The 21,745-nt window shown below is 40.2% G+C and overlaps 4 protein-coding genes across 4 annotated transcripts; 2 read left to right on the forward strand and 2 right to left on the reverse strand.

Annotated features, from left to right (window-relative positions):
- Positions 1 to 571: 571 nt before the first annotated feature.
- Positions 572 to 2,196, reverse strand: CTAM01_16394 (TAM domain methyltransferase; the record flags this gene model as incomplete). The annotated part of the gene is made up of 6 exons (XM_060532387.1): positions 572 to 638; positions 717 to 1,136; positions 1,201 to 1,338; positions 1,400 to 1,437; positions 2,014 to 2,037; positions 2,098 to 2,196. The coding sequence occupies 6 exons, from the start codon at positions 2,194 to 2,196 to the stop codon at positions 572 to 574; spliced, it is 786 nt and encodes a 261-aa protein (XP_060373036.1).
- A 12,253-nt stretch (positions 2,197 to 14,449) lies between these two features.
- On the forward strand, positions 14,450 to 16,203 carry CTAM01_16395 (FAD binding domain-containing protein; the record flags this gene model as incomplete). The annotated part of the gene is made up of 5 exons (XM_060532388.1): positions 14,450 to 14,539; positions 14,601 to 15,071; positions 15,149 to 15,576; positions 15,648 to 15,856; positions 15,929 to 16,203. 5 exons carry the CDS (start codon positions 14,450 to 14,452, stop codon positions 16,201 to 16,203), a joined length of 1,473 nt encoding a protein of 490 aa, XP_060373037.1.
- A 950-nt stretch (positions 16,204 to 17,153) lies between these two features.
- CTAM01_16396 (uncharacterized protein) lies at positions 17,154 to 18,755 on the forward strand (the record flags this gene model as incomplete). The annotated part of the gene is made up of 3 exons (XM_060532389.1): positions 17,154 to 17,439; positions 17,504 to 18,105; positions 18,162 to 18,755. The coding sequence occupies 3 exons, from the start codon at positions 17,154 to 17,156 to the stop codon at positions 18,753 to 18,755; spliced, it is 1,482 nt and encodes a 493-aa protein (XP_060373038.1).
- Positions 18,756 to 19,254: 499 nt separating this feature from the next.
- Positions 19,255 to 20,531, reverse strand: CTAM01_16397 (uncharacterized protein; the record flags this gene model as incomplete). Its single annotated transcript, XM_060532390.1, has 2 exons — positions 19,255 to 19,697; positions 19,760 to 20,531. The coding sequence occupies 2 exons, from the start codon at positions 20,529 to 20,531 to the stop codon at positions 19,255 to 19,257; spliced, it is 1,215 nt and encodes a 404-aa protein (XP_060373039.1).
- Between the last annotated feature and the right edge of the window lie 1,214 nt (positions 20,532 to 21,745).

Consider the following 21,745-nt stretch of genomic DNA (forward strand, 5'->3'; position numbering starts at 1 on the left):
GTTCTGAGCGCATCAGTAATTGTAGCTCCATCAGGCCAATGATAGCTGCACGAGCTTAGACAGAGTTCAGCACGTCGCATTGACCGAAAGCCTAAATCAGAATCAACACTGATGCACGGAAACAGGGATTCAATCCGACTGGACTAAACAACAAGGCAAGCTTTTGATTTAATACAAGGGCAGAAGGGCCATTCAACCCAGATCTGTAGGTTCTAGCTTTCGTTATGCCGCTGCCGTCCGAGAAGGCTCCGAGCATATGCCCGAGCCCTCAACAACCTCGACATTTCTTGGATCTCATTGCCAATCAGTGATCTTATCGAGAGTGACATTGCATTTCTCTATGAGGGCATGAGCACCGAACATGAGCACAGTATAAATCGTGCCGGAAAACAGAAATTGTGGAGATTAATGGGTATCTGACTTGCTATAGTGGGTTGAACCTGTCTGTGTTCCTCGTTCGATTTTCTCAGCCGGCGCGGTCTCAAGGGTTAGCTCGGATCCCTCTCGTGAGGCGCATCTGCTGTTCACGTCACCTACTCTCACTGTTATCCTCATACCTCACCTCGTGACCTTACTCGTTACTTTCCTCGGTGCCACCCATGTCTGTGTCTATTGGCTTTCGTCCATAAATCGACCATCTAGAAAAGGAATGTTAGCTAGGATGATGACGTCGGAATCTCCAAGTTGAAGGACGGCCTAGGGTCATGATAACCTACATAGAAAAGTACGCATGAATGTTTCGGTCGCAGAAGTCTCTGCGGTTCTCGGCCATTAATACCAAGACCTCGTTCTTGGTCCAACGAAGCGCCCTCGTGAGCGGCGCCATACAAATCGCCTCCCATCCCTGTGTGAGATTCTCGTTATTCCAAACCCCAAGCTCTTTGTGTCGGGGTTCCTTCGGCCAAGAGTTGGTGGGCCACTTGAAGTGTTGCATCGTCACACCAGTGAAACCCGTCTCCATGAGAACCGATTTCAATGCCCTGGGATCTTGGTACGGGCGTCCAAATAGCTCTGAAGCCTCTTGGAGCATCTCGACGGTTCGAGAGATGGAATGCTCCGGTTTCAAGGTGCCGTCATCAGAGAGTGGCTTGACATCAATCTCATTTAACTCCAGATATCCACCGGGATTGAGGTTGCTGTGCGTTTATGTTGATGAGTTACTGTATGATATCACAGACTCTATCAAATCAAGAGACTCACTCATAGCAGTTTCTTATGTATTCTCGCCAGTCCCTGATCGAGGAGTTCATCATTCGGCTATGTATGTAGTCGAAAGGTCGTGAGTAGGTCCACGGCTCTTCGAGGTCGTCGATAAGAAATTTCACATTTTTTGGCGTACTAAGCAAGTAGTAAGTATGCCGGTTGCCCTATCAAAGGGATTTGTGGTCAGACTGCGTACAAAGTTGGTTGTGCAGCTGAGAGATCGATGCCTCGAACCTGTGCTGTCAGTCAGTGTTTCGAATTCTATCTCACGTACATTCATGAAATCTCTGACCTCAGATTGAGGATGTTCATCACCATAGTCAATAGCCCATATCCCACTCCCTGTGCCTACATCCAAAACTCTGCCGACGTTACTCCCTGGATCACTTGGTGGGGCGGTACCAAGTCTATCGCCAAACGTAAGTCGAAACAAAGTGTGCTGCAAGTCTGCTCTTATAATTAGAATGATCAATAGGTCTGCTGAGTGAGAACTGACCCAATCTTTCCGTCTCTCTTTCATCATTGGGCAAATTGTATTCTACCGTGGTACGTCAGCATATCCATGTCTCGAGGAGTCGTCGTGTAGGGTACATGAAGTTTAAGTAAGTCGTAATTGTGAGGGTTGAAAGACTCACTGCCATCTTTGTACTTATGATAGGTTCTTCCATTTTCGATACGAAATCCGAAAATTGAGCTTGTGGCACTCATACTCGACGAAGCTACACTTCCCTGGTCGAAGGTCAGCCTCGTGCTCTTCACGGCCAGACAACTCCTAGCTTTTATTGTGTCCACTAAATTATCAGGCCTTACCGATTCTTCTCTTTCATCCTCGTTCTATTGTCATTAGAATATCCTCTTGTTTACCTGGGGCCAGCGATGATGCAGTATGCGTACCTGATTGTCAGCCTCGATAATGACCTCGCTATCAGGCACATTATTGGGCGGTATGGGCTCTAGTGCTGCGTCTACGTCGATGGCAGAATCGACACCCATCGTGCGACAGGACGGTGGACGGGAGTACATATCGTAGTGACTTGTGCGAGCAATAACTTTTGTCGCGGGTTTCCAACGGGCGGCTGCGGATGACTTTTCCGGAGAATGAACTCTGTTGGATGACAGGATGCCACTGATGTTCAAGTGCACGTGAGTGTCGCTACCAATGCTGTGGGCCATTGAGCCCCCCTGCTCTGCGGCCGTGGATTCATTTTAACGGGCGTTGCTTCTGCATGAGGATAATCCCCCTTGAGGAAGAACGAATAAGAGTTCAACAAACAGCAGGGGAAGTATCGCCCATGCAGCAACAAATGCTAGCAACCAATTGTTGTTGGAGATTTATGGACCCTTGCGAAGCGACCTCGCGTCCAGCTCGCATCCAACACCATGAACAGAACCAACACGATCACCAAGATACTGCCATCATCATGCCGTCGTTATGAGCTTTTATTCTGCCTCTGCGCGGATGAATCGAGTATAGCTTCGGTATTTCTCTGCAAGAGGGGTTTTCCGATTACCCAACTTTTGAAAGCCCCAAATGCTTAAGGGGACTCAACAAACATCCATCCATTGTGCCGTTCAGTGAGTATGGCTTCTCATCGGCAACTTTCATCGAGCGGGGTTGCATCTCTGGTGAAGATGTCCACCCATCATACGAGACATCAGGTAAATTGACCCAAATTGCAGTTGACACAGATATCGAGACTTGCCACGGAGTTTAAGGACTTGTTTGACTCTGATCAAGATTACGAGACTCTCGATGATAGAGGCCAAAAACCTCAGTATCGCTGTCTTCGTTTCCGAAATGGCTTGTTCCAGCTACTCGTCTCAAACAGCAGTGACAACTTCACCTATATTAACGATATGAGCAACGATAGACTGGAGATTTCCACTGTCTATATCCCTCTGCATGACCGCCATTCGAGTTGAGGTCTGCAAGCTTACAGCGACCAGATCCCCCCTCTTATTGATCTTGAAATGTCCAGGCCATTTGCCCCCCGCAGGTGCTAATTGTACAAAAGACAAGGCGCCATCTGCCATTGGCTTGAAAATGGCGAGAGGGTCCGAAGGCTCCTGCATCTTATTGTTCGAGTTGAAATTGGGTATCTTGAAAGACGAATAATCGCGATCGGAGGCAATGATAAATCTGTTATCAAGCCATAAACTCCCTTGTTAGTTGGATGGGTTCATGTCATGTTATGACTTAGAAACCGGATTTGATTACAAAAAACTCGATCTCCGCCACGATTCCCTTGGAGGCTGCTGGCGGGGAGCTGTACGAGCTGATGATGACAGTCTGCTCAAAAGCAATGACGCCTGTACAAAGTGGATATGTGAAATGGAATGATGTGATGGTGCTGTCGAGCTCTGCTAGAACATTTAGATGCAGAGAGTCTCCTCGGGTAAAATTCGCATTCGGTGCCCAGAACACGCCCTGACGTGGACCTGAACCCCAAGGACACGGTATATTGTCTACTAATCTCGGTCAAGAGATCTATGACTTTGTCGAAAGAGCAAAATTGAAGAAGGTCAGAACCAAGATCAAACACAGCGATTCACTCCCTAGTCGGGTCTAGAATTGCATCATGAGGGTGCGAGACGCTCTGCTCCGGCTTTGGTCTTTTAGGCGATGAGTACACAAACGTCTGGAGCTAGCTGATTTAGCCGTTGAAGGGTGCGTTCCATGTCGCAACAGAGCTTCAAGCCTGTAAAGCGTACGGCAGCATTAGTGCCTCAAGTAAGAAAGTCAAGTACTTCATCAGTGGCCTACAAGTGAGCAGCGACTATTTCTCTATTCTCACAGCTGTTATAGAACGTGCTGCTGACGGGGCCGATAGTTGTGTTTCGGCTCACGATGGGCATTAATTCTCCGTCTTGCTCCACGTTGAAAGTATTAACCACGCCAGTTCCGTTTAGATAATAAAGAACATTATGAGGCCTGCTAAGGTCTACTCATACTGATTGTAGGCCGCGACGCAAGAGTTTGAAACGTAGATTTGCTCCAATTTGCAGCGACCGTCCTCGTGAGATAGCTTCAAAGAAATCAGGCCGCCATCAGTGGCTCCTGAGAAAAGGTCGACGCTGCTAGCGCAGGCTGCGGTGACGATAGAAAAGATTAGATATCTCGCCATCATGCTCTCGAAGGTAGAGTCTTTCTTTTTGGTTTAGTTCTTGAGCATCTCATTATGTCTTATGTGGTCTCAGAGAACTTGAGCGGTGCTTTTATAGCGTCGATCCTCCGAGTTTGCCGTCCTCCTGTTCAGATCCAACTTCCGTTACGGCGTGCCAGCACAGGCGCGGTCGACTCAGCAGGATAACCGAAGTCTCGATAGGCCAGCTTGTCTACTGATGTGAGAGGAATGATCCTCTGGCAAAGTTGAACCTTCAATAGGTACTTGGCAATGGGTTCGGAATGCCTGTCTTGCGTGCATTTCCTGCACTGTTTGATGCTAATACTCTGAGTTGAATCAGTCATTCAGGAGAAATTGTAGCTCACTTACTCCAGCTTACCTTTCCCAATACAATAGTACAGGGACTGGGGAAAAGTTTCTCTGAGGATTATTCAGGCTATCAAAGTGTGCTATGATTACCATCCACGTCCCGGCGCAGTGGCGTTTGATGATTACTAGTGAGCTAAATTCACCTGCCCAAGCGTATAATTGGTCTCATCAGCCCATTCATCTTATCTCCTGCCGAGCGGTCTCATTGAGGCGTCCTAACCCCGGCACGTCAGCAGGTTGCATGTGAGATAGTTCCACTTAAACATTACCCCCGATCATTCTTAGCTTCCCTGATCCGGTTCAGCCACCACAAACGTCGTAGAACCGAACAATGGCCGGACAACCCTGAACTTCTTCATTCCACTCAATTGTTCAACGAATAGGTTTCGGGTGCTTCTGGAGTATCCAGTCCCAATTTCATGATGTCTTTAGACGAATGAGAGATCCCCTTCGGCGACCGATAACGTACAAGGTAGTTGCTGATTACGACCTGGGTCTAAGCTTCATCCTAAGTAAGTCGCCCCACCCCCTTTTAGCCCCCCCCTATATTTAGCCCCCCCTCAATTTCTTCCTAACTACCTTATTATAATCTAACCTATAATATATAAACTACTATAATAATTATAAAAATCGTCTAAATATAATTCTTTTTTTTATAATTACTTATTAATATATTATAGTTTTATATACTAAAAATAAGATTATTTAGGCTCTTAATACTATTAAAAACGGTCTCTTATTTTATAAAGCCTCGATTAATTATAGGATTTTAAAATTAATATTTTATAATTATATAAAGGGTTATTAAAATTGAGCGAGGGCTTTTATTAAGCTTTAAAAACTTCTTTTTTAATAAGAAAATAAGCTAGCTAAATAGGTTCGTATTTAGTATAATCTAAATATTATATTAATATATAAATAAATTAAGGAATTTATTAAATAAGTTCTATATACTTAGGGGGATACTAATCCTATTAATAAGAGATAGATAGATACTTTTTTTAAAAAAAACTTATTAATTAAAGTTTAGAAAAGTCGTACTATTAATTCTAAACGTATTAATAAAATAATTACTAAAATTATTAAGCCTTAGTTTCGATTATTTAATATATTAAAAATTAAGGATATTAAATAGGCTAATAAGTATAATATAGATAAAACTAATATCCTCGAGAATAAGGGATTTAATAGCTTAGTTTTAAGTATAATAAAAACTAGAGTGATATAAAAAAAAGAGCTTAGATTACGTACCTAGGTCTTTATTATTAAGTATATCTTAGTTAATAATAGAGCTATTAAATTATTAATTATATATAAAAAGAAAATAATATAATAATAATAGTTCCCTTTTAAATTTTATTTATATTATAATTAAGAGTTTATAATAATAAATAATAGCTAAATTATTAATAAGATTGCCCTTAACTAGTTAAAAAAGGTTTTCTTACCTTAGACTAATACTTTTATAACGAGGGGGGTTAACTTATAAAAAGAACTTTAACTATTAGTTCTAAATAGATATAGGAGTTATACAATAACTAAATTTATATAAAAGTACTATATTAATAATATTTACTTATTATTCTTATTACTATATACTTCTTATATTCTCTAGTTACTAAATATAATATTATTTAGTCCTATTAAGTTTATTTATAAAAAGGAGCTTAGTAAATACGAAATAGTAAATAATTTTATTATTATTAAAAAGCGCTTCTTTTTAACTTATTACGATATTACTCGTTTAGTTAATTTAACGAGGAATAATATACGTAATAATTAAAAAATAACTAGGCTATAACTACTTAATATAAATAAATTATTAACTAATTTAATAATATTACCTAGCTTAGTTATGCTATTAAACTAGACTATAATTACTAACTAATTAACTATTAATATTAAAAAAGACGTTAACTAGGCCTCTATGATATTAGTTATTAACTAGTTAACTCTTAGGAAGGCTAGAGAGCTCTATAAGTACTTAAAGCTATTTATAGAGCTTAGTTTAAATAAGAATACTTAATAACTACTATTTAAAAAAATAAAAAAAGCTTTTAATAAGTAAACTTATTAATTAGCTATAACTTAGTACTAAGTTCGAATTCTAAAAATAAAAGTTTAGTATATAATACTTAAAAAAAAAAAGAGTATTTTAATAAACTTAAATACTAAGTTCGCTAATATTAAAAATATTTAAAAAGCTTAGGAGTATTATAAAAGGAAACTTAAAATAAGTCGGAACGCTACTATATTAGCCTAATTAACTAAAAACTTAACGTAAAAAGGGAAAAAATAAAATAATAAGTAAAAGTTAGCGAGCTAGCCCTTTAGGCCTAGCGGTCTAGCTCGTTACGTAACTACTAAGAGCTTAGCCTCGTAGCCTAAGGCTAAGCTATAGGGCCCACAGGGCTCTAATACTTACTACCATAATATTACCCCCCCTCCTATACTAGAGGGCGCTATCCGTAATACTAAAAAATAAATTTCTAAATTACTTTTTAATTTAATAAATTTATAACTATAATTATTATTATTATATTATTATTATCTCGTAATAATAGTAAGTTACTAACTATAGTAGTTTCTATTTATAAGTCTAAGTTCCGTAATAGGCCCTTAGTAATTAAATATTAGTAATAAAACGCTTAGAATACTACTAATACGTACTAAAAGCTCTTTATATTATACTAAGTTAGGTCTATATTATACCCTTTCTAATTTACTTAATACTATAGCTTTTCCCTATATAAGTATAACTTAATAACTTTAAAAACCTTATACTCTAGCTTACTATTATTATTAATAATTAGTAGTAGTAGGTCTTAGTTCTACCTAAGTAATAAGTTATTAATAGCCTTTTTTAGCTTATTTAAGTAAAAAACCGAGTATACCTAGTTACTTATTAATAATTTTATAATCTATATACCCCCCTAGCTAGCGTTAATAATAAGCTATAGTCTAGCTTATAGCTACTATAACTTATTTATATTAATAAACTTTTAATACGAGGTATTAATAAAGACCTAATCTCTTAGCTTTAGGTCGTCCGGGTATTAGTAGTGGTTAATATACCTCTTATATCGTACTTAAATAACTTTTATATTACCTCTGGTAATCTCCTAAGCCTCGTATATCCTTTAAGCTATATACTACGTATTAATATAGTTTAACTTCTCCTTTATAAAACCGAATTAATAAGTTTACTTAAACTAATTAAAAAAAAGCCGTAGTTAATAGCCGAATTCTATTTTATATAATAATAGCCCCGTAGTCTTACTAAGCTAGGTAGTATAAGTAAAATTAACTATAAGTAGTATATTACTTTAATTATCCTAGTACTAATTAACTAGTAATCTTAATTATTATAAAATATACTAATTTAGTACCTCTATTTAGCTATCTATTTATAAATAGTTTACTATTAATAATTATAACTTAACTCCGTAAATTTTATAAAGCTCCCCCTAAAAATTAAAAATAAATTAGAGGCCTCGGTCTAATATAATAATCTTTAATAAGCTAAAAATAAGTAATACCTACTTATAAAATATTCGGCTTATATTTTTTATTATAATAGTTTTATAATAAAGAATAAATATTACCCTCTTACCTAAGTAGTTTATTACTATTTAAATATTATTAAATCTTTTTTAATTAGTAAGGATAGTTATAAAATCTATAAAAATATATTATTATAAGTAGTTAGGTATTAAGAGCAGTCTTAGCTCCCCTAGGGGCTTATTATACAGTTTTTATAATTAATAATAAGTATAATAGTTCTATACGTATTAATAAGTATTTATTATTAAGCCCGGCTAATAATATTACTATTTAATTATTTTTATAACCTTATTACGCCCTAAGTAAGCGAGGAGCTTTTATTTATAAACTTTATAAATAATTATAATATAAAAGTTCTCCTCCTTAAGTACTACGAGCTTCTTATCTATTACTAATAATCCGTTATTTTAAATAGACTAGCGCTCGTACCCTTTAGTAATTAGTATTCGTATTAATATAAGGGACGTTATAATAAGGTCCCTATTAAGCTTTAGAATCCTCTCTATTAATAAGTACCCTTAGAGTTCGTCCTCTAGTATAAATAAGCTAACTACGAGCTATAGTTAATTAATAATAGCGCTTAATAGCGCTTATAACTCTACTATAATATTAAAAAATAGTAATCTTAATAGTAAGAAGACCTAGGTCTTATTAGCCTCCTTTAGTACTTACTAAGTACGAATATCCTCTATTTTTTATAATAGGGCGTTAATTAGTACGTTCTTTTTCCCTAAGTAATAATAAATTTAAAAATTAAAGTTTATTAATATATTAGCTTAGTAAGCTTATTATAAGTTAAATAAGCGCTTAATTATAAAAAATAGTAATAGTTAATAATCTATAATAATATCGAACTTATATTTATAACTTACGAGCTCTACGCACTATTCCTTAAAATATAATACTATTATTAATATTTCTTTATTATAAATAGTATAGTTAAGCTTTATATTATTTATAATTTTTAAATAAAAGGCTACTAAGTACTATAGCCTATTATCCTCTTATTACTATAATAATACTCTAATATATACTAAATTAAAAATATTAATTTTTAACTACGTTAATAACTTTAGCCTAAAATAGTAAAAAATAAGTATTAATATTAATACTAGCTTTATAACTTTAAAAACCGTTTTATAATCGGTATTAAAATTAAAAAAAACTCCTTTACTTATTAATCTTATAAGGGGCCTAGTTAAGTAATTATAATCCCTTATAAACTTTTTATAAAAATTATAAAACCTAAAAAAAAACTAAATATTTTTAAATAATATAGGTAGCTTTTAATTTTTAATTATAAAGACCTTCTCTTTATTAAACTATATACCCTCTATAAAAACTATAAAGCCTAAGTACTTTATAAAAATAACGCTAAACTTATACTTCTTAATATTTACTTATAAGCCTACTTTTTATAAATAGTCTAGTATTTTAGTAACGTACTCTTAGTATTAAAAGGGGTTATTAAAAAAGATTAAGATATTATTTATATACGCTATATAAAAGTTATTTAAATATTCTATTAATATTTCGTTTATATATTATTAATACGTAGCTAGCCCGTTATAAAGCCTAAAGAGTATTACTTTATATTTATATACCCCATAATAAGTTCTAAATATCGTTAAGTCCTTAAAAACTAAGTTAAAGTAAATATAATAAAAAGCCTACTTAATATCTAGTTTAATAAATACCTTTACCCTTCTTAACTGCGCAAAGGTCTTATTAATAAATAATAATAAGTAATAGTCTTTTTTTATAACTTTATTAAGCTTATAAAAATTAATATAAAAGCGTAAGCTATTATCGTACTTTTTTATAAATAGCGTTAGTAATATAAAAAGAGCATTACTTAGTTTAATAAATCCCTTTTATAAGTACTTTAATAAGTAAGCTCTTATAGCCTCTAGCTTTAGTATTAACTATTTATATAAAAGGTAATAAGTTAACTTCTCTCTACTACTATCTAAGAGCTCGATTTTATAATTATATAGCTTATAAAGTACTAATATATTACTAACTACTTTACTAAAGACGTTAGTCTAGGGCTATAAGTATTTTAATAAGTTTATTACTATAAAGTCGTAAGTAACCTAGTTATCGTTATATAAAGGGTCTACCTCTTCTTTCCTATTTTTTATAATACGGTCTAACTTATAAAATAATATAAAGCTTATTTTAATATCGTTCTACTATAAGTTCTTTTTAAATACGGGAGTATTAATAAAAGTAATATCTATTTATATTATTATTAAGTATAGTTAACGCTATCTAACCCTCTCTATGGGGATAATAGTAGTATTATTAAGGGTACGTTCTATTTTCCTTATATTCTTAGCCTTATCTAACTACTATATCTAACGGGCTATTATTTTTAGTAAGTATAATAATATCCTAGTTAGTATACCCTTTACCCGCTACTACTAGAGCTTTTAATTATAATAAGTTATATCTATTTTAAATAGGTCCTATTACTAGTTAGTATTAATTTAATATTATATATTAATAACTTTTAGGGTATATAAGTCCTTAATATCCTTAATAATAATAAAAAGCGTCTTTTATAATAATAGGTCCTTAGGCTATATTAGCTATTAATAATAAATATTAAAGTTTACCCCGTAATATTTAAACTACTTCTACCCTAAGATTAAGTCGTAGTAGCCTATATTAAGCTAAAAAAAAAGTATTTTTAAAAAGACCTATTAATTAATATATAAGTTAGCGGTCTATACTACGCTAATATTATCTAATCGCTCCCTATTAAACTTAATAATAAGGATTAAATATAGTAATTTATAAAATAAGGCTGCGCAAAACTATTATAATAAAAAGGTTATATAATTATTTATAAATCCGTACTTATTAACTCCTATATTAAATAAAGTTTTTAAGCAAATTTTATATTTATTAAATACTAATATAAGCTCTATTTTAAGGGGCTAGCCCCTTACGAAATCCTATAAGTTTACTAAATTAATTACTAATTTTCTATTCTTTTTATATATATTCCCTAGCTAGGAGTTTACTTTTACTAAGGGGTTTAGTTTTCTAAACCTAACTCTATTTTAATAAGGCCCGTAGTAATATTAATAGCGGCTATAGTAGTCTTTAGCTTTTTAAAATAAGTTTTAAAAATATATTTAGTATTATTATAAATAAAGTAAGTACTACTATCCTTAAGCTTCTAGTATAAAGCTTTAGGGATTGTCTCGTAAGTAAAAGTATAACCTCGGTCCTATTTAGTACTACTAGTACCTCTATTATTTTTATTATTTTTATTATTTTTACTTAAGGTCTAATAAATATAACTAAAAGCCTTAACTATATAATCCTTTATAAAAAGAAGTTATATTATATTAACTAACTACGTAACGTACTTAATATACTTCTAAAAAGTAGCTATATTATTTAAGTATTTTAATATAACCTAGTTATAAAAATATATAAGTAGCTTATTATAAAAATAGCGCTTTTATTAAAACTCTAAAAACTTATTAATATATATAAGCTTAGTAAATATAAAGCGCTTTTAATAAACGTTCTTAAATATAATTATAAGTATATCTAGTTTTTAATTAGTATTATTTATAATAATCGGGCTAATATAAGCTAACTTAAGCTCGTAAAGTAACTACTCGGCTATAATAATCTCGTTAGAAGTTAGTATTAAATATATAAACTCTATAATACTACCTCTAATCTTATTAATAATATACTCTAAGTAGTACTTATTAATATTATAATTAGTATTCTCTAAGCGCTTCGTAATATACTAAAGCTAGTAATTAAACTTAAAGCTAGTATTATTACTAATAAAAATAAGTATATTAGGTATTTTTTAAAAACTATAGGGGGTAAAATAAAACGAGGCTAGAATAGTTTTATAGCTACCCTACGTCTCTAAGTATACTAGCTATTACTTTAAAGTACTAAGGGTAGCGGTATTTTAAATAGAGCTAACCTAAGAGCCGTTCTCTAATTACTTTAGTCTCTTAACTATAGCTATATTACTAATATAGGCTTAGGTAAAAGCTTCTTTTATAATATAGAGCTCTATAATAATAGTGCGCATAAGGTTAAGGTTTTTATAGGTTATTATATATAAACGCTTAATATTATTACTTAGCTAGCTAATAATAAAAGCCAGGACTTACTCTAATTAGTACTAAATAATACGTATCTTTAGCTACTATTTAATCTATTTAAGTAGGGTCTTTTTATTATTTTTAAAATATAACTCCTAAATAAGGTTAATATTAATATATTACTTAGTATTCTTCTTAAAAAAGATATTATTATAGATATAAATAAGTAAAGTAAGCTAGTTAGTTACGTTATTAAAGTATACTAAGTAATTAGTTTAAGTAATAAAAAGTAAAAAGCGTTCTATTAGCTAGTTAAATAGCGTAACCTCGGGGTTAATTATTAAGAGCTTAGTACCTTTATTAGGGCCTATAATACTTTATTAAGACTTATAAAAATAGTAATTTTACTAAAAGCTATTAATATAAAAAGAGACCTAGCCTCTTTAGCTATATCCTCTAACTATTATATTTAATAAAAGGAGTATATATTTAAAGGGTATTAATTACGCTACTTATATATAATTAATTTAGTTAGCTATTACTTAGCTCTCTTATACGCTTTTTTAATAAGGGTAATTAGTAATTAATTAATTAAAATATTATTATTCCGTTTTTAAAAAATAGTTAATTAAGTAATATTAAGTAGTATTATAAAAAAAAACTTAAGGTAAGTTAGAACGCTATTATATTAGCCTAATTAACTAAAGACTTAACGTAAAGAGGGAAAAAACAGAATAGTAAGTAGAAGCTAGCGAGCTAGCCCTTTGGGCCTAGCAGTCTAGCTCGTTACGTAACCACTAGGAGCTCAGCCTCGCAGCCTGAGGCTAAGCCACGGGGCCCACAGGGCCCTAATGCCCACTGCCGTAACAGGAGGACGTTAGCAACTATTTCGTTAGTCCTAGTTAACTCATAAGGGTCAAATTACCTAGGAATAATTTTAATTATATTATTATAATAGTAAAAAATAGTTAAATAATTAAGTGTAGTTAGTGGTAATGTTTTAAGACTATGATATTGAGGGGGGGCTAAATATAAGGGGGGGCCAAAAGGGGGTGGGGCGACTTATGTCGTTGAGAACCTGGCTCTGAGCTGGTGCGGGTGAGGGGTTTCATGCAACCTGCTGACACTCTTGAACTCTGACAACATTGCATTTCGGGCGAGAGACACTGCATTGGATAGACCCCCGAAAAGGCATAATTCCGAACTCTCAGTCCGGTCCCCTTCTCTTCAGTTCTAGGTTTGGTCAAATTAACTGTACTTATTCACAACACGGTCATCTCATGATTGTATTTATAGTTGAAAATTGAAGCAGATACGTGCGACTTCCATACTGTTACATCGATTCGACGCTGGCTGTGCAATCCAGGAAACAACGTCTATCGGACACGCCTATCTGACCAACTGACATCTACGGGAGGAGCCGCACGATGGGACTTTGCGCTAGAACATAATCGGCATCCGTCCCCTGTCCTCGTCCTGTGTTTCACGGATAGCTATCTGAACATTTTCTTTGTGCGGTGTCGTCCTTTGCAACGTTATGCATTAAGTCGCTTTGAGATGAGCTCCTGGATCGAGCTTCTTGGCAGGCCGCGTGGATGCAACTTCGGACTTGACCCATTCGTACAAGAATTTGGCGGTGACATTTGGCAAGCAACTTACGGATGCCTGTCCGGACGTAGCATGTTGATCCTGATGCTGGATCGCCCATAGAAATAGGCAGTTGAAGAGCATCTTCTTAGTGTCAACTCAAAAGCCCGTGGGTTGCGCGGGGTCCGCTTGACTGCATTGATCCCACATGACGACAGTCTTTCTTGTCGCTTGCATATATGAGATGGGTCCCGACCTGAGCTATCAGCATACAACTATACCCAGCTTCTTTCCTAAAGCAGGAGCTCGATTTTGAATGCTACGATACCTTGTATGCCGGTGACCAAGTATCATCGACATCCATCAGGCCCCCGAAGTCACAGGCTTGGTGTAGTGACTTCGCCTGGGAATAGATAAATGCAGCAACAAGCCTTCAGAGTGAATCGATTGTTCCTCACAATCATTTCATCCATTGTTCAGATTAAGAATTCTTATCCAGAAATTGTTACCATGGCAATCGGGTACATCCTCGGCCTTCTTGCCCAGACTCGGCTGGGTTTTGCGTCTGAAACCTCCATAACTGCGGGATGCAGTCAAGCAGTGAGATATCCTCAATTTTATGAGCCCTCTAAAGAGTTCCCTGTACTGATCGACCAGCTAGTGCTCTCAACTGATGGAGGAGTTCGGCTCTGCCGTACATTTAGGTAGCAACGATCCTTCCTTTGCGATATGGGACATGAAGCAGCAGGAGGTTCTCCCCGCCTGCCGCGTAGAGCCGGCTACCGCGTCTCAGGTCTCGAGAGTCGTTGAGATCACTGTCAACAACTGGTGCCGATTCGCGATCAAAGGCGGGGGACACATGACAAATCTGGATGCTTCCAACTCAGTCGGCGGTATCACGATCGACTTGCACCTCATGGACCACATTGAGATTTCAGAAGACCGCACCAAAGCTAATCTCGGACCTGGTCATGTTCTTCGCAACGCTTATTTGGCACTGGAGAAGCATAATCTCACGATGGTTGGCGGGAGAACTGCGGATGTTGGACTTCCCGGATTCACGATCGGCGGCGGACTCTCCGATCTTGGACCGCAATACGGCTTGGCTGTGGATAATGTGTGGGAGTATCAAGTAAGCACCTCGACCTCATAGGCAACACACGTTGCGTTACCTTACAGAAAGCTCCTAGCTGACTCACTATACAACAGCTTGTGCTGCCAAATGCCACCATTGTCAATGTCTCGGAGACTGCCCACCCAGACCTGTACTTTGCTTTGCGAGGGGGTGGTAATAACTTCGGCATCATCACCAACTTTCGTTCGCGGCTTGTGCCGCAAGGACAGAAATGGGGTGGTGCAAGGACCTATCATACTAACTTCACCGACCAGCTCGTTGATCAGTCTTATCAACTTGCGACCAACTTAGCTGCCGACACATACATGTCCTTTTGGACTCGCAACTCTTACGATGTTGCCAACGGCCGATTCAGCATGAGCGTCTCGCAAGCGTACTATGAACCTATCGTCGAACCACCTGTCTTCACCGAGTTAAACAAAATCCCTTATGAGACGAGCAATCTTCGAGTCGATTGGATGAGCAACCACAGTCTTGACAGTGTCTCTCCGCATGGACTACGGTAAGTCGACCTCCGAACCCTCAGCACATTTGCTGGCCCATTGAGACAGGTTCTGACTACCCGGATGCCAGTCGTGTCTATGCTTCTTTCACTTTCCGCCCTTCCCGCGTTCTGCACAAGCAGTTGATCAACATTTACTCAGAAGAGATTGAGGGCGTCAAGACCACTCCGGGTCTCTCGTCCTCGCTTGTTGTTCAGGCCTTGCACAAGAATGCTATCGATGCCATGAAGGTCAGAGGAGGAAACTCTCTCGGAGTCGAGTCCGATGGCCCGCTGATGAGTATGCTTTCCGCCATTTATCTTACGTACTATCGAAGTAGAGCACATGCTGACTATCCTTACCACCGAAAAGTTGCGCTTCTCACTCTTGGATGGTCCAAGTCGGAGGATGATGCGGCCATGTACGCCTATGCCGACCGAATCATCAACCGAGGCAAGGCAGAAGCCGAATCGATGGACTTGCTGCATCCTTGGCTGTATATCAACTATGCGAATCACAATCAAGACCCATTTTCAGGATACGGAGAGAAGAATAAGAACAGGCTCCAAGAGATCCAGAGATTAATTGACCCGCGGGGAATCTTCACTTCCCAAGGCCTGGTTAGAGGATCGTTCAAACTGAACTGAGTCTTGTTCAAGACCTATCCACTTCGTAGGCTACCTAGATAGAATGACGGGTCAACAAATTCAGCCTTCAGAAACGCGTGCTCTATGTACATAGACGGATCTTGAGCCCAATTATAATGAAAGACGATATGTCTCGGTTGTACTCAGCTAAATCCCGCTAGTCATATCTCAAATTACGACTCAAAGATGCTTGTATCTTGGACAGACTGCCATTTCACGTATACCAATCCACGAATGGACAGAAACAGTAGCTCATGCCCCGCGTTTGGAAGAGCAAGTTGTCATAGATTGAAGCACGACGTCGATCCCACAATCAGATCGCCTTATGATCCGTAATCCCACGCGGCTACCCGGATGTCATCATTCGGATTCAGTCTTGTCATGCCATCGGGGCCGGGCCGGTAGATTCAGTTGGTCGGAACCCGCCGGGCCGGTTGACCCACATCAAATGGGGCCGGGCCGGCCGGGGAGCGAGGAAATTCCCGCTCTATCCCGCGCGCATGATGGGATAGGATGGTAGCCTGGAGTACCCATGACTAATAGAATGGAACCGAGGATAATTCTCGATTGATCGAGCCCATCTGCACTCGTATAGTGTCGAGTTAGGGGAAGGTGTTTCGACTGCGGGGTTGTATATAAACTGCCCTCCGTAGTTCCGAGGCATTCACTAGCGCCAATATCTCCTGCATGAGCCTCGGTGGATTTGATGCACGACCGGCAGCCGGATCGCCGTCGATTCGCGTCCCCGCAATGCTCCGAAGCTCGGCTTTCACCGCTACGAGAATGGGGTGATTCAAGGAAACTAAGAAACATGGCCAAAGACGGCGGGATATATAAAAATAAGTCCCGTGTTGTAGAGTCTTAAAACCAGCTACTCCACTTTTCTTCCTCCCTCTCAATAGATCGCACAAAGCCAGAAATAAGTGCACATCACATCACTAGGGCACAAAATGGCAGACGTCTTCGCAAAGCTCCAGGACAAGAGCCTGCTGATTTCTTCTGGTCTCGTCGCCGGCGAGTGGAAGAATGGTCAGGATGGCAAAACATTCCCCGTCTACGAACCGTCAAGCGCGACGGTCCTCCAAGAATGCGCCAACTTGAGCCGGCAAGACTTCATCGATGCCATCGAGAGCGCCAAGAAGGGGTCAGCCAAGTTCCATGAGTCGACAACAGCAAAGGAGCGAGGCGCCCTGCTTAGAAAGTGGTTCGACTTGGTCATTGCCAACGCTGACGATCGTGAGTGGATTCGCAACATTAGATGACTACCTGCTAAGGAATTGACAAACTAATGCCCTCTCAGTGGCCCTGATCCTATCTTTGGAGAATGGCAAGACCTTTGCCGAAGCCAGAGGCGAGGTCGTTTACGCCGCTTCTTTCATCTCTTGGTTCGCTGAGGAAGCGACACGGTCATACGGCGATACTATCCCCTCATCCTACGCCAACACCACCGTCTTGACCTTCAAGGAGCCTGTGGGTGTCTGCGGAATCATCACCCCTTGGAACTTCCCAGCAGCTATGATCACCCGCAAGATTGCCCCAGCCTTCGCCGCGGGATGCTCAGTAATCATCAAGCCACCAAGCGAAACACCTTTTAGCGCTCTGGCTCTGGCTAAGTTGGCACTCGCTGCCGGGATTCCGTCAGACATCATCCATGTGGTGCCGACAAAGGACAGAGAGGCGTCGATGGAGCTCGCCAACAATCCCATTGTGAAGAAGCTTAGTTTCACTGGGTCAACTGGGGTCGGCAAGATGCTCACTAAGGCTGCGGCGGGTACGATGAAGCGCGTGAGCATGGAGTTGGGCGGAAATGCCCCGTTCATCGTCTTTGATGATGCGGATATCGATCAAGCTGTCGAGGGTGCTTTGATTTGCAAGTTCAGATGTTCCGGACAGACATGCGTGGTAAGTCTCTCCAAAGGTAATGATATCCTAGAAGTCGGATTAACAGATATCCTCAGTGCGCAAACAGATTGCTCGTCCACGAGGCGGTCAAGGACCAATTCATCGAGAAGCTCGTAGCCCGCGTAAAGCAGTACAAGCTCGGTCGAGGAATCGACGAGGGCGTCACACAGGGCCCTCTCGTTAACGCCGCCGCCGTCCAAAAGGTCGACGCCCACGTACAAGACGCGCTGAAGAAGGGTGCCGTCCTTCACACGGGCGGTAAGGCACCAGAGGGGCTTAAGGGGTACTTCTACGAGCCTACAGTGATCAGCGGAGTCACAACCGACATGGAGGTCGCACATGACGAGACCTTTGGCCCGCTGGCGGCTATCTTCTCCTTCAAGACGGAGGCAGAGGCCGTGGAGCTGGCGAATGCTACAGAGTACGGCCTTGCGGGCTACTTCTTCAGCAAAGACATCTCCCGAGTCATGCGTGTAGCGAGACGATTGGAGTGCGGCATGCTGGGCGTTAACACCGGTCTCATCAGCGCGGCGGAGGCACCGTTTGGTGGTGTGAAGGAGAGTGGACTTGGTCGGGAGGGCAGCAAGTATGGACTGGCAGAGTACCAGAACATCAAGTCTGTTACGATTGGTAACCTTGGCTTCAACTGAAGAGTCATGGCATGTTGGCTTCTGATAGTGGGCAAATCTGGGGTTTGGGGCTGGGCGTTTACTGTGATGACATAGTCTGCGGGATGGTGTATTGGCACAAAACAAAAATTTCGAGGTTTTGATTCAAGTGTTTATCCCATCTTCACGCCGTTTTGATACCGCATGATGACGTCCGTGAACACATAGTTCCACCCCGCGCTGATGTCCCAATGCACAGACGAAGCTAGAATCAGCCTACCCCGTGCTCAACTGTTGCCACGCATGTTTTCTGATTTGACTTGGTTGAAAAGTTCTAATTAGACTCTTTGCGAGTAATTAAAAGAGATGGGGTAAAAAATCTAATCTTTCTGAATGATTTCATACAGTCTCCCGTAACTCTGCCCAAAACTCCAGACGTAACCGTTCCCAAACCATGCACCCTTTCAGAATTCCCCCAGAAACAACAATCCCTATCCCAAAATTCCATTTCCATTACACACCGATGATGCAACCGACCTTTTTATCCAGCCATGACAACTCCGGTCTTGCTAGCTTGCTTTTCCAGATATCCCCGATGCTCCGGTTGAATGACAACCAACTCCGTTTTTGTTACGCCGGCGGCAACTGCGCCCTTCGCCAGCTCCTCTTCTATCCTCTTCAAACATTGGTTCGCTGGAGATGGCTTGTGCACTGTCAAGAGCTTGACGGCGCCAATGGCCTTCTCCAACGATTCCACATTTCCTCTGTACGATTCACAAGGGCTCGGGAGGGTAATGTCGACCTTTCCCTTGGCGAGAGATCTCACTAGTGACCCGAGAAGCATGCTGTTGCACTCCTCGGCGTCTGGTGAGCTGTGGTAATATCCTTTCATGTATCTACATCCGTCTTTGAGACATCGGTAAAGGAGGACGAAGTGGTCCAAGTAGGCCGAGACTAATGTTTGGCGGTGCTTGGCGATGGTTTCTGTGGACTGTCGTGTTAGCGATTTGACGACCTGACTGAGTTGATCGGCGGAGCAAACTTACCAAAGACTTCCGGGGGCCGAAGGTAGACAATCTTTTCGAGAGGAAAATTGTATCCCTCTGGCCCAGGCTTCCAGATGCGTGCCAAGTGTCCAAATACGATCCTTCCTTGGAGGTCAATCATTGACTCGTAGGTGATTTTCCTGTACATTGTCTCAAAGACTTCTGTGTCTCCAAGCTCCCAAGCAACGCATAGCAGATACGCATTGTCGGTCTGGTGCTTGACGCCCTGCATCCACGAGCGCGCCCATGGGCGAACGATGACGGTCATGTCGTACTTCTCCGTGATTGTGAGGACGTTGTAGAGACGCATCAATGGTAGCTTCTCCGGGACGAGGTTGAAGTGGCCATGAACGATGTTCAGTACGATTTCCATTGCTTCTGGTGAGTCTTCGGGCAGGTCGACGGCCCACTCTCCCGCACCCTCTACCGGACGAGCCTCAAGGAAGCGACCAAATAGCATGGCCTTCAGCACAGGAGAGCTTCGACCAAGGGCCCTTGAGCAGACGACGAAATCTTGTGGGTGTTCTTCAACGTCGCTGCCGACGGAGAGTCTCAGGTCGCCGCTGTCATCGAGATAAATGGTCGGCGCTGAAATCAACTGAGCCACTTCTTCTGTTGGCTCCGTCACTTCTGTGATCTCAGTCACCGATTCCGTGACCACCATGGTGGAAGAAGCCATCTTGCTAGCGATGACAGCTCCGTCGAGGGTATGATAGGGCAAGGAGAAGGACTCGCCCCCGAAGAGGCTGTTGGCCGGAGCTGTTGAACACATCGCGAACTGGCTATACGATCGGCTGAGGTTTCGTCCAAAAGTTCTGCTCACAACAGACCTCGTGAGAACGGAAGAGCGACGGGATCGCGTTCAGTTTATCATTACTTGACGGACGGGCGAGATCTAGGGTATCACACACTCGACGAACGGACCGGGATGTCGTCGCTTCGGCAGAGGCATAAAGGGGACCGCAGATCACAACGTTGATGCTCCGATGACATGACTAGTCTTTGTTCGGGAATCGGTCCCCTCTTTTTTCTAACTTTAGGCGAGAGATGGTGGGACGGCGCAAGTTTTTGGGACGAAAGGTATCTTAAACAATGCGTTATACCTGTTGGTCCCAATGACCGTTTGCTGCCCGACCGGGCGAGATACTCACGGGGCATGGACCCGTTGAGTGTCAAGGCATGTACATAAATGACAGTAATTAGGAAGGGAAATACATGTTATGGAAAGGAAGGAAAGCAAGCTGCCCTCTCACAAACGGCGGTGCTCCAGCGCGGGTGCAACCCTGGGAGCCTTGGAAAATCGTAATAATGTCGCTTTCAAGAAAATCCGGGTTCTTTGTGAGATGCAAACAAGGAACACGGTGGAACGGAGGTCGGAACAAGCAAGATGTTGAAAAGCAGGGCAGAAAAACGGCGTTCGGACCCTTGCTCGGCCAGGATGGTGGCCCCTTTGGTTCCCGTTACGCCAGGGCGGTTATGTGGGTGTTGTGGTCCCTTGCTTCCGTACCACACTGCAAACAAAAGAGGCCTGGCGATGAAACCCCGGGCGGCTATCCTGACTCGGGAGCCCTGGTGTTATTGCAACAACTCTTGCGAAGAAGAGGCATAGCTTGCTGTGCGAGGTCGGTTTGGCAGCACGAGCCGATGTGAGACCCTTTTAGACCTCTGCTATACCGGAGTGCAAAACGTGGTTGTCGTCATTGCACGTTTCCCGGCAAACCTTAACCGTCCTGAACTTTTTGATAAGTCAACATACCCACTTCCTGGCACCCCCCTGTTTCTGGCACCACAAAAACGATGGGATCACAACCCAACCTCCTCATTACTATTAACTATTGATCCTCAACCACACCCACTACAATACAGCTGCCAGCCTCACTAGGGCATTCAGAGTCGCTGGATTCAGCCGTGATAACCTCCTTTTCACCCGCTTCGATTTGAGCCCGATGGATATCCCTGATGTTCGCGAACTTCGTATTGGGATCG

Source organism: Colletotrichum tamarilloi (genome assembly GCF_030869305.1).
Source record: "Colletotrichum tamarilloi strain Tom-12 chromosome Unknown Scaffold_218.1, whole genome shotgun sequence".
NCBI lineage: Eukaryota > Fungi > Ascomycota > Sordariomycetes > Glomerellales > Glomerellaceae > Colletotrichum > Colletotrichum tamarilloi.